The sequence below is a fragment of the Manis pentadactyla genome, chromosome 8, assembly GCF_030020395.1.
Source record: "Manis pentadactyla isolate mManPen7 chromosome 8, mManPen7.hap1, whole genome shotgun sequence".
NCBI lineage: Eukaryota > Metazoa > Chordata > Mammalia > Pholidota > Manidae > Manis > Manis pentadactyla.
The window spans coordinates 116,460,510-116,473,133 of record NC_080026.1 but is presented as its reverse complement, the minus strand read 5'-3'; the positions used below and the strand labels follow the sequence as shown (position 1 = coordinate 116,473,133).

Sequence of the window (12,624 nt, the reverse complement as noted above, 5' to 3'; positions counted from 1 at the left end):
GCTAGAATTTCATTTGGGATTCTTCATACATATTCATAAGTGATCTAAGTCTAGAGCTTTCTTTTGGGTTCTTTTTTAATATCAAGGTTTCTGCTAGTTTCATAAAGTGAATAGAGTACCTCTCTGTTCACTCATTCATTCACTCACCCATTTATTCATTCACTCAGTGAACATGTACTGTGGACCTATCTATGGCAGGATCTGTAAAAGCACCAGGGATGTAAAGAAGAAGATGCATTACCAACCCTCAAGTTCACCTCTAGGAGTGACTCCATCATAAAATGGATAATTAAGGAATGGAGACAACCTGTAAACTGAGATGTGCATAGGAGGTTATGAGAGTCAAGCACTGGAAGGTTAATGGATAGCTTCTGAGGATGGTCCTACACAGCCTGTCTAAGCAATTAGTATTTGGAATTAATATAATTTGTGGGCACTGCCTCTTCTTATTCTTCAACCATCCCAGCCAAGGACTCGCCTCAGACCCCAAGCTCTCTCCTAGGCCTGGAACCTTATTCTTCTTCATTGCACAAGGCATGGGTTATATATCAGTACAGCAATGCCAATCAATATTACCCCCAAAGAATACAAAGCACATGAGCAGGCTATATATATACCTTATATATATATAGTCTGAGAATTATCTGGTTCTTGAAAGTTTAAAGAACTCAATTCTAAAATCACTAGGCCCTCAGAAACAGTGTTGGAGCTAATTCTCTCTCAACTTTTTCAGTGGCTTCCATAGCTACTGAGCTTTCTCTGTTTCTACTTTTCCTTGAGTCAAACCTTGAGGTAGGTATTTTCAAGAGAACTATCTATTTAAAACATTAAATTTATGTAACTAGAGTTGTACTGTTTTTATATGCCTTTCCTGTTTTATTATTACTAACTGCTATCATTCACCTTGTGAGGAAAGAAAATGGCCCAAGGTAAGATTATATACCAACTCAGTGGCGAATGGTTTGTATGGTTGGTTGGGGGCTGGGAAGGAACAAAATTAGAAAATCTGTGACAAGGAGGTCTGGGGAAGAGGCATGTGAATAGATCTGAAATGAAATCTCATTTCTTCTTCCATCATTTCTTTGATCCACATCTTTAGAATCCCTAAAAATGAGTAGCAGGAGGCCTTTCAAGGTACCTCCATTAGTAACTAAAATGTATAAGTTAGGAATAAGTGTGAAACCTAATTAAAGTATCCATTATTGGATCAGTTGTTTGATTTTTTTTTACAAGAAAGGTACTATCTTAGCCTAAAACTTAGCCTTTCTAAGGATATGATCACCCTTTTTGGGGTCAGTGAAATGAATAGATGGAAAATACTTTGAACAGCATATCAGCATTCAGAATATCAAGCAGCACATCATAGAAAAGAAAAAATTGCTTGTTCAATCACTTTGAGAGATATTATAACAAGAATAATCCTTTTCACAGACAGAACAATACTCCAGAGAAAAGATGCAGCCAAGGGCATTTTTTTTAATGGGCATCCAACTAGCAGGGTCCGTGTATCTGCACACAGCAGTGCGCAAAATCACAAACTTGTTTCTGGATTCTTCTGGAGTAAAAAGAACCCATCAGGATACCAGGAAGATCAATGGTATTTTAGTTAAAATGGCAATGAAAACAAAAAACAACACAAGTAGTAAAACTAAGGGAAAAGACAATTTATAAAGCAATTTACTTTTGTGTTGCAATTAAACTTGTTTTGATGGAAATCATTCAAACCAATGTCACACAAGTTCAAATCCTGAAAATTCCTAATATGTGCGGGACGTTAAGTAGGAGCAAAATCTTTCATCAATAAAATGCCCCACGTTAAAAATGGTACATCAGAGAATGTGGTACGCCAGCTGTGGGACTGGAGCTTAATTAACTGATTACACTTTAGATACCTCAAATCAACTCATGAAACAAATCACACCTAAATATAGAAAGTTTTATTATAGCCAGAGAGTTAGAGACCCTAGCACTTGCAGGCCCACTTCAGAGGAGCCCAGAAAATGCTTACGGTGCACTCTGGGTTCAGTCCCACTTTAGAACCTCCCTCTTTTCTTTTGCTGTTAAAACAACCTGCCAATAGAAATAAGAGTGAGATAAAAATCAATAACACAGGCTGGAAAATGCAGCATAGTCAAAATAGCATATAGACTGAGGCAGGATAAGAAAGTAGGTCATTGAATTTGGAAACCTTTAACTTGCATTTGATGAAATATCAGTACAATAAACTTTTCAAGTAAGTTTTTCTGACTCACTGTCAATGGTTTGAATGCTGACAATGCCTTAACCTTCAGGATGAAACAAAAACTCACTCTCTGGCGGGGGGTGGGAGGGACTATGTGCCCAGGCATATGAAATTTTAAGTCTTTGCTATTTTTCTTGGTGTTTTATTTTATCCTCTGTCTTAACATTTACAAAGGTGTATCTATGTTCCTATCTATTTTTAATAACATTACATTACATTATAAAATGAGGGATATAATACTATCTACCTCAGAGAGCTAATTATGAGGATTTAAGTGAGAAAATATTTGTGCCATCATATAAGTACCTTGCATATCATATTTTAATCATTTAATGTCAATAGATTTAATGATAGATTAACATTATATATTGGTACTTAACAAATTAACTTGACATGTCTATGGATCAAATTCTATTCCGCAGGAAAATAGTGATCCACAGTACACAAATTTTATAACAAAAAACTTCACTTGTGTATGTTCCCTTGAAGTCCCTCTCCAGGGTTCTATCCTATTAAGATGCTCTGCATAAAACCTCAAATGAATATCAAAGAAACAGGAGCTTCACTTCTTTATGAAGTACCTATTCAGTGAACAATATTTCTTTGATCAACTTTTGCTTTCCTCACTTACTTCTAAAGTCCTTGAAAGCACATTATTATTCAATTTCTAAGAACCTCTGTCTAGAAGAGCTTTGCTTGACACTGTTAGAGGCAAATAAGCAGAGAGCTAAGAAACTTGTAGGTAGGATTGCATTGCAAAAGAATGCTTTTTGGGATATAAAATATCTGGGAGGAGATGGCTTGAAGTTTAATATTTAGAATGAAAAAGGAGGGGTCCTAAAATGAGCCAAGTGCATACTGTGCAAAATGTTCCACAGATTTAATGATTAACAAGGAATTGTTTTACCTGAAATTTATAAAGGTTGAGAAAAGAGTAAATAGGGGTGGATCACATCTTACAAAGCCATTCCTGGTGCCCCTCAATTTACCAGAATAGTACAATTTAGAGCGCAGCAGAGAAAAAACCAGGAGGATAGAAAGTGCTGAGACACTGGTAGATTATCTTATGGTTCTGCAAATATTCTCTCTCTCCCCCTGTCTGTACTGCCTCCACAGGAGGGTCTATTTCCCCTCGCTGTTGAGCTTGGGTCTGGACATGTGACTTGCCATAGCCAATGGGACGTCAGATACATTAAGCAAGTAGACAGCCATGGAATGTGCTTGTGTGCTTGGGTTTGTCCTTTGCATTCCTTCCTTTCTCCATGAGAATCCCATGCATCCTAGAGGATAATAAACATGTAGAGCAGGACTGGACCCAAACCACAATCCAGACCAAGCCCAGGCAAGCCCAGCCTAAATCAGATGACACCCAAATCACCTGCAGGTGTGTACATGAGAAATGAGTGCCTATTTTTGCATGCCAGTAAGATTTGGTGGTTGTTTATTATGATGCAGCAATATTATGGCAAATGTTGACTGAGAAACACATAAGAAAAAGTTTGGGATTCTGAGTCATCCAATTCTGGCACAAAAGGGGATTCTTTTTTCTTGTTTACAAATGCCATGTTAAATTAATAAAGTATAATATAGGACTTTCAGCATCTTGAATTTCATCTGTCTTTAAACAGAAAGAACCAGAAGGCAAATGTTGGTACTGTTCTGCAGCCCAGATTGAAGAAGAGACCACACTGCAAGTCATTCACAGCTAAAATTGTGGAGGATCAGTCAGGGAAGCGTGTCCACTGTGGCAACATGTTTCCTATGAATTTAAAATGAGGGCAGGCCCATAGTGGTAAACATATTATTGAAGAATTTAATATAGATAACTAAAAGTAAGTCTTTGGCTAGCTAAATTCAGGTATCTAATTATGGTTTCCATTCAATTATTTAAAAATATATTTCATACCTATTCAGAAAAGAAGTAATATGAAGAGCTCAGAAGTGAGTAAGATTTGCCCTCAAGTTGCTGAAAGTAGAATCAGGCAGACATGCAAATAATGGTAAGCTAACATAAGATTTCCTCAACTGCCAGAGAGGGAAACCAAGCTCCTTGGGAAAAGTGTAATTTTACTTGGTTCTTAAAGGGCAGGCTTTTATTAATATTTTCTCTTTACTTTTTTTTTACTAGGGTACTAACATAATACATATTCATTTTATAAAATTTGAAAAATTCAAAGCACAAAAAGAGGAAATTAAATCAACTTGTATCCCTACCATCCAGCGGTAACTACTATTAGTATATTGGTATTATTTCCTTCCACTCTTTTACCTGTTAAAAAAAAAGGCAATTAGGCTTCCACTTTTTCTTCTTTCCTCATTCTCACTGAGTACTTTACACTTCCTCATTGGAGGTAAAACAATCCATACACACACACTCTTTCAGGGCAAGTCTATAGGAGATTCTCCTGTCACTGATTTTGCCTGGAACATGGTCAGTCTGCATGCACAATTCTTTCGTCATGTCCAAAACGTATCTGCTGATTACATCTTTGATTTGGGGCTCAGTTCCACCATCAGAGACAACTATCTGTAGGCTGGTTCCTATTTTTTGTCCTTTTTATTACTTATATTCTCTTTGATAAGTTTTACCTTTATGTTTTCCTCTGCCTTCTAAGAAAATTCAAGTTTGCACTCTATGGGGTCCATTTTCCACAACATCAATTCTGTTCTTACTAACTTCAGCATGGATTTTAAATCTGCCATCACTTGCTTTTGTTTTGTTTGGGTTTTGTTTGTTTTTTAGTCTCTTCACAATTGTTCCTTAATTTGTCCATCCCTTCCTTTTTATTTCATCTTTGCTTTATCCTAGAGTCAATGTCATCTTGGACTCATATCGTACCGGGATTCATATCTTACTGTGGTCACCCTGTCCTTAACAACAACTACAAAAAGTCTAGAGTCCCCATTCTATGTGCTATTTACATTCCACTTAATATCTCCAAGACTTCTTGGAAAAATAATATTTCTCCTGCTGATGGTAGCTTCAATTTCCTGTTTCCATAGACTTCTGGATTCCTGGTTGGCATCTTGTCTCTTGTACCTACTGTCCTTTTTCAAGTATGTCTTACCCCAAATCCTTTACCACCCCTTTCGATCCCCGAAGACTTAGCAGATTGTCGCTGAAGGTCTGAGGTACAAAACACAAGAACATAAAATCAAATATTGGCCATCCCTGTTCTTGGCAATTTCTCAAGTCATCCCTGTCTCTGGGAACTCCTCTCTGGTGAACAGTGTCCTTTGCTCTCCTTTCTAACACATTTGCATCCCCCACCATTTCCTGCTCGCTCCTTTTCCCTTGCCAATTTCTTTTACCTTTCTTAACGTACTTCGTTCCACTCTGGTTCATTGGGCCTCACCTTTCAAACCAATGCATTAAGGTATTTTACTAACAAAGACTATTCTTTCCATTAGAGGAAACCTGGCATTTATAAAGCCAGATCTTTTCTCTGCATTTTCTTCTGTTAGGAAATCATTGAGAGTCAACTCTCAGCCATTTTACTTACAAAAATGGCTATTTTAGGGGGTTCAACCCAAATATCTTGCCATAAAAGAATTTTCAGAGCCAGGCTTTTATCCTGAGCTTCCAGAGGCCATTTTCTTGCTGTGGCTCTGAGGCATATCTTTTCCACAGGCTCCATTTGGCTGCTTTTTTCCTATTTATCCTTGTGCGAGGCAGGGTTTACTGTAATCTAGGAACAGCACTACCAAGATGGGTCCAATCAATGTCTACACCTTACTGACATTTAACAAGAAGTTGAGAATCGCTGCGTTCAAATGCCACTTTGAAGAAAAACTCTGGACTGTTTATCAACCATTTTGATGTTTAACTGCACAAGGTTATATAATGTCTCAACTAAGTAATTTCAGCACATGTTCTTAAAGTAGTATTTATCCACTACAATTTTTCTATCACTTACTTCACTTACCTGACAGCATATATCAGTTGCTAGAGCAACTTGTGTCATCTCTGGATTTCTTATTAAGGACATATATGCTGTTTTGCCCTCTCCCCATATTTCTTTCCTTACTCTCCTTCTGTCTCACACACACACACACACACACACCTCATTTCCACAACAGAAAGTTTCCTTTCATGCATTCTATTCATAAGGAGTTGAGTAATGCTATCAGGGGCTAAGGAAAATGTCATGAAACTGATGTTTTCATCTACTTCTGGATCAAGTACGTATACATTGTTCCAAGTTTTGATCCAGGAGTTTCTTTTGTAAAAACTGAATCTATGGAAAAATAAAAAATTCAAAAATCTTTATAAAAGAATATCCTTTAAAATAAATTGTGCTCCATTTATTTGACACAATATTATGTACCAGTAAAATCATGTGTTTGAAAAATATTTTTTAAGTGGGGGAATATGTTCACAATATGAATCTGATAAAAACAGAGTGCAAAATTATTTACATGGTTTGACCCCGATTTTATCTGTGTGCTTAGGAAAAGGACTGGAGCCATACATCATGAGGTGGTTGTAAGGATTAAATGAGATAATATTTGTAAAGAATTTAGAACAATCTTTGGCACCAAGTAAAAGTGATATAAATGTTTCATAAATAAATAAGCAAGACAATGAATGAATTAATGAATGAATTGTTGATAAATAAGAGTTTCAGAGGCAGATGCAGGGGTGAGAAAAAGGGTTAAGAGGTGGTGATGCTGCAGCCCTGGTAAGGCCAACCTTGGGAAAGTGCACAGCAGGGCAACAGGGGTGAGGGAGAGGCCGGAAGCAAGGAGAGCTGCCCAAAAAGGGGCAAAGGAGATCACTAAGCACAAGCCTTGCCCATGCACAGTTTGCCCAAGATGAGCTCTAGGACCGCTTATTCTGTTAACATCATTCCTTTTAAATCTTCAAGAGACTCACAGGCTGAAATCTGAACAAATCCGCCTTGTAGCGATGTGTGACAATCAGAAAGAAAGTGCCAACGCTCTGCCCACATCATCAGGGAATGCCTTACCTTTTGAGTAAGGTCTCTGGCTTCATTGATGTACCGATCTCGCTCCTTTTCCAGTTGAAAGATGATCTTTCGCTGCTTCTGAGCCTCATCCTTGTAGTTCTGGATTTCTTCCTCCAGGTTCCTTTTAGTTTGTTCATGGAGCTTTACCAAGTCTACCTGTTTCTGAGTCGCACTGACCACCTTAAGCATATTCTAAAAATAAGGACAACAGAGCATACACCTTACTCAAAATGTTTGAGGATTTGGGGTTAAATGTACCTGATGTCTCTCATCCCTAAAAATAATTAGATGCATTGTTTTTTGTATGAATAGAAATAATCATATTCTCTACAGTCTATTAAGAGCTTATTACACAATTTTGCACAAGGCACATTATAAACACATACATAAATGCACTAAGCAACCACAGCATCCCTGGCAATCTAGCATTAAATTGCTCCCATTTTAGGGGTAGAAAACTGAGAAGTTATGCTACTTGTTTACAAGTTCATACAACAGGGGAGCGGTGACAGAGACAGAATTTGAATCCAGTACTGGTCAGGAAAGAGAAAAAAAATACACCCTGCCCTAAAGAGGAATTGACATTAAGAATTGACATATCATTTGACTAATTGATATTAGTGAAATCAAAAAAATAAATGTAAAATTAATGTTGTGTTACCTATCCTATTGTGGCAGAAAATCTATTGATTACTTATTAGTTATATTCATGGCATATATAAAAAAACAGATTAAATGCTGTATGTGTTAAAAATAAATTTAAAATCTAAATCAAGTAATATTGTTTACATGTACAAATTTATAGAAAGAAGAAGTTTGCAGGATTATGGAAAAAAAATTCAATGATTTTCTTCAGGAATGCTCAGCATGTAAAGATATCTACTCTCCTTCTATTTCCTAAGATTCCCTAAATAGCCTTCTTTAAGCTAAAGAGTAGTCTATTTTGTTAACATTTGTTCAATTCTGGGAAACCTAAGAAGCAATGAAAGTTGGAATGAACAAATATAGGCTGTTTCTACTTGAAAGAGATGTAGCTGTCGGGGCCAAAAGCCAGCAGACTGTCTGTTATGGAAGCAGCTTCCTCAATCTACATCTGGCCCTTTGATTTTTCTTCCCTAGAGAAAATCCTCGAGCAGGGAAGTTTACCCTCAGTCCTTGAAAGTAGTTAGATTCTAAGAGTGACTGTCCATGGAAGGAATCCTCTGGAAAGGGTGGGGTTGGAGACTCCCGCCTTGAATGCAGGCTCTCAGGGCCTCAGGCTTCCTCAGCCCCTCCTTCAACTTTGGACCATATGGAGCTCAAAGTCTAGCAGAGACAGGGCCAAAAACCAAAACCAAAACCTACAACAATCCTGAAAAGATGGAGGGAAGGTTATAAACTTTTCATATCATCAACCTGGCTATTCTTATACCTAACACCTCAAAGTTAAATCTTCATTTGTATTCACTTTTATTTTCTGGATTAGCAAAAATTGCAGGTTATAGATATTAAATTCAGAAATTTTGATCAACTGTTTAGATGCCAAAATACACACCAGCAATAAAAACAGAATCTACAAAACACTCTTAAATCTTCTGCTAGTTTATATTTGGTAATTCTCCAAAGTCCCCTTGTGCTCACAGGTGAAAACATGGTTCCAATTCATAGCCAGTGAATGGTGGACTGTGACAGCTGCTTAGAGGAAAATAAGTATGATTCTTTATTCTAATCTATTTTTCTTTGCGTACAAGTTTTCTTTCCCCATACAACTGGTTATAGGCAGATGTTATAGCACTAAAGAAAGATATTTATTTACGAGTGTTACTGTAACAAGCTCACCTTATTTAATATGTCCCTTTCTCTCAGAAGCTCATCCATTGCTTTCTTATCAAGTTCGGCTTGTTTCTTTGAAGTCTCGACCTCTAAATCACCAGGGAGAAAAATAAATACAGAGTCAACCTACGAAAGCACCTGCCAAAGCCAAAGTGACACACAAACTGTTTATATGTTCATCCGTAGCCACAAGACTACTATTTTTGTGGAGTGTTACCTGATCTTCGTTATAACTCAGTGAGGTGGGTTTTCCTGTCCCACTGAACAGATGGAAACTGAGGGTTAGAGAGACTAAGGCACATGCCAAGGGTCCTCACTTAAGAGGTAACAAGGCTGAGATTGGAAGCATGGTTTCTCTGACTCCAAATAGTCCTTGCTCTTTTTAAGTCTTTCATACTATAGAAGTATTTAGAAATACAGAAGAAAATTATAAATACAAATTTAAAAAAGGGAAAAATTTCAAATCAACCAGAATCTACTTAGGATTTTGATATGTCTCTTTCCAGACTTTTTCCTTCACAAATATATGTGTGCATATAAGTATAAATATATATATACATTCATCAGTGAAATAAGTCAGGCAGAGAAAGACAAATACCAAATGATTCCCCTCCTTTATGGAGTATAACAACGAAGCAAAACTGAAGGAACAAAATAGCAGCAGACTCAAAGACTCCAAGAGGGGACTAGTGGTTACCAAAGGGGAGGGTGGGTGGGGAGGGAGAGAGAAGGGGATTGTGGGGTATGATGATTAGTGCACATGGTGTATGTGGGGTCACAGGGAAGACAGTGTAGCACAGAGAACACAAGTAGGGACTCTGTGGCATCTTACTACACTGCTGGACAGTGACTACAATGGAGTATGGGAGAGGGACTCAATAATAAGGGTGAATGTAGTAACCACATTGTTTTACTTGTGAAACCTTCATAAGAGTGTATATCAATGATACCTTAATAAAAAAATAAAAAATAAAAAATAAAAAAATATATATATATATACACATTCATATATGCACACCAAAAAAGAATCATGCACATCTTGTAGCTTTCTTTTGTAACTAATATAAAATAAATGTTTCTATATATGTGTGCATCTACAACAGAATTTTTAATGACTTCATATTTCACTATATGAAAATGCACAATTTATTTAGCCAGTCTGCCATCTTAACATTTAAATTACTTCCTTTTTATTTTTGTATGTATAATACATATGTATGCATTTGTAATCATAAACAATAATCCCATGAAAGTTCTTGCTCATTTGTTACTCTAGAAGAGGAAGCCCTAGATCAAAGGGGATTAAAAAAAAAAAAAGACATTTCTTTCCTACTGCCAAATTTCTCTCCAGATAATTAATAGCAATTTAAATCCACACCCAAATCAACACTGGCTATTATCATTCTCTTTAATCTTTGAGAATCTGATAGATTATTAAAACCAGTATGCCTATATTTAATTTACATTTCTTTGATTAGTAGCAAAGTTGACTACTTTTTCATGTTTAATGACCATTTATTTGTATGTCTGTTTTTCAAATTTCCCACACATGCCCTTTTCCCATTTTCCTCAATAATTCTTTATCTTTCTTGTGGATTTGTAAGAGCTCTTTATAGACATAAGAATACCAACTCTTTCACTGACCGTATTTTGGTCAGTTTGCCTTTATATAAAGAGCCTTTGATGTATTAAAAAAAAAGCTTTAATTTCATTAAATCTACCAACACTGGCTTTATGTTTTCTATGTTTGGTGTTAACTCTTTTTTCCAAAAAAGTAGCTCATTGTCATTTCTTAATAATCCATACTGCACACTAATAAAGCAACACCTTTATCTTAGTGATAATCTTGGGTTTTTATGTGGCCTTTCCAATCCTTTCCATTGATCTGTTTATTCAGGCATTTTCACTACACTATTTGATTATGGACATTTTCTAATACATTTAAATAGCTGATAAGACAAATGCTCCTTCATCGCTGTTCTTTTCCAGAATTTTATGGCTATTGTCACACATTTATTTTGGAGGAATTCTGGAATCCGAGTCCCAAACAACATAACTCACTGAAATTTTTATTGGAAATGTTAAATGTATACATTAATTCTGACAGATTTATCTCATTATCACTTTGAGTTTTATCATCCAGGAACTTGGTATATTTCTCCATTTTTCAAGTCTTCCTTTACACTCCTCAATAGAATTCTGGAGTGTTCCTTATATACAGTCTTGCAGATATCTTGGTGACTTTATTCATAGATACTTTATCACTTTAGTTGCTGTTGTGAAAGAGTTTTTCCCCATCATATATTCTGTTTCTTTGTACAGAAGAAAGCTATTGATATCTATATATTTACTTTATAACCTGCCACCCATTGAACTCTTGTTGATTCTGTCAGTTTTTTCAGTTTGTTTCTTGGGTTTTGTGGTAGAAAGTCATAATATATGAAGGATTTATGCTCCTAACCATTATGTCCAATGCCACTCTTTGATAGGGCACATTGAAAGAAAGAGGTCCCTAAGAAGGTATAGTAATGTTAAAGGTATCTATAAAATAACCAGAAGAGAGAGCATGATGACTTATGCAAACATGATTTAAGGATGAGGAATTGAGTTCAACATTGAATGGATACATCCACTTATTTTTTCAAAGCTTAGAACTATTGCAAGCAAAAATACAGAATTTAAATATGGGAATATTTCGAAAGTCACTAAGCCAGTTACAAAACATGCTCTAGTAGTTCCGCTTTTCTTCACATCCATCATTGAAGACCTTAAATTGCAAATTCTTGCTAGACTGTAAGCATTCTGAGAGCTGGGATCTCCATGCACCCAATGCCTAGCATAAGTGCCTGCAGTAGTATGTACTCAATTTATTGAATGAATGAATAAATGGAGAAATTGTCAAGATCAGCTGCAACTGCACCTCGATAAAAGATTATTTCCTGATGTCTTAAAAGGAACACTATATGCACTTCTCAAAGACTTAATGTGAGAAACATTTCTAATAAACCTACCCAGAGACTTAGGTTCTCCCTAACTTTCAGTGAGGCAGTGTGTGTTTTTATGCTTTACTGTGTTACCTCTTTCAGTGATTTACAGCTCACAGCAGCCCACATGATGACAATGAGACGGTCCTGCCTCACATTTTCTCCTGTCAGCAGAACACAAACCCAGACCCTCTGTATCCAAGCCCAGAGCTATTTTTACCACACCAAATTTGATTAGTGTGCCCTTGTATTCTCTTTCAGAATAAGAGAGTGTACTCTATCTTGTTACTTCTATAAACAGTAATATATTTGGGTAATAATAGATCATTCTTAGTAAGCACTTCCTAGTGGCTAGGCTTCTGCAAGTGCTTTATGTATATAAGCTCATTTCATCCCCCAACAACTGAATGTGATGGAGGTAGGGTCTGAACCTAGGCAGATCTGACACCAGAGTTTGTATTCTTAATGATTGTTCTGCACTATACAGCCTCCTTTAGCACTTAAATATTTCCTCCACAGATCAGTGCGATAGCTGGGGCCACCATATGGTAAAATATTAACAAAGACTAGAAGTGAGAAGCCATTTATTTTTGTCCCACCAATTCTTGGTATAATA

At 36.4% G+C, this 12,624-nt stretch overlaps 1 protein-coding gene across 1 annotated transcript in view; it reads right to left on the bottom strand.

The window, feature by feature from the left end:
* Positions 1-12,624, bottom strand: part of CFAP58 (cilia and flagella associated protein 58) — a 94,201-nt gene that overhangs the window by 61,790 nt on the left and 19,787 nt on the right. Inside the window, exons 8-9 of the mRNA XM_036906474.2 lie at positions 9,031-9,113; positions 7,213-7,404 (exon numbers count right to left, since the gene is read on the bottom strand). Of these exons, the coding sequence (XP_036762369.2) occupies positions 7,213-7,404; positions 9,031-9,113 (275 nt within the window). The remainder of the gene's footprint in view (positions 1-7,212; positions 7,405-9,030; positions 9,114-12,624) is intronic.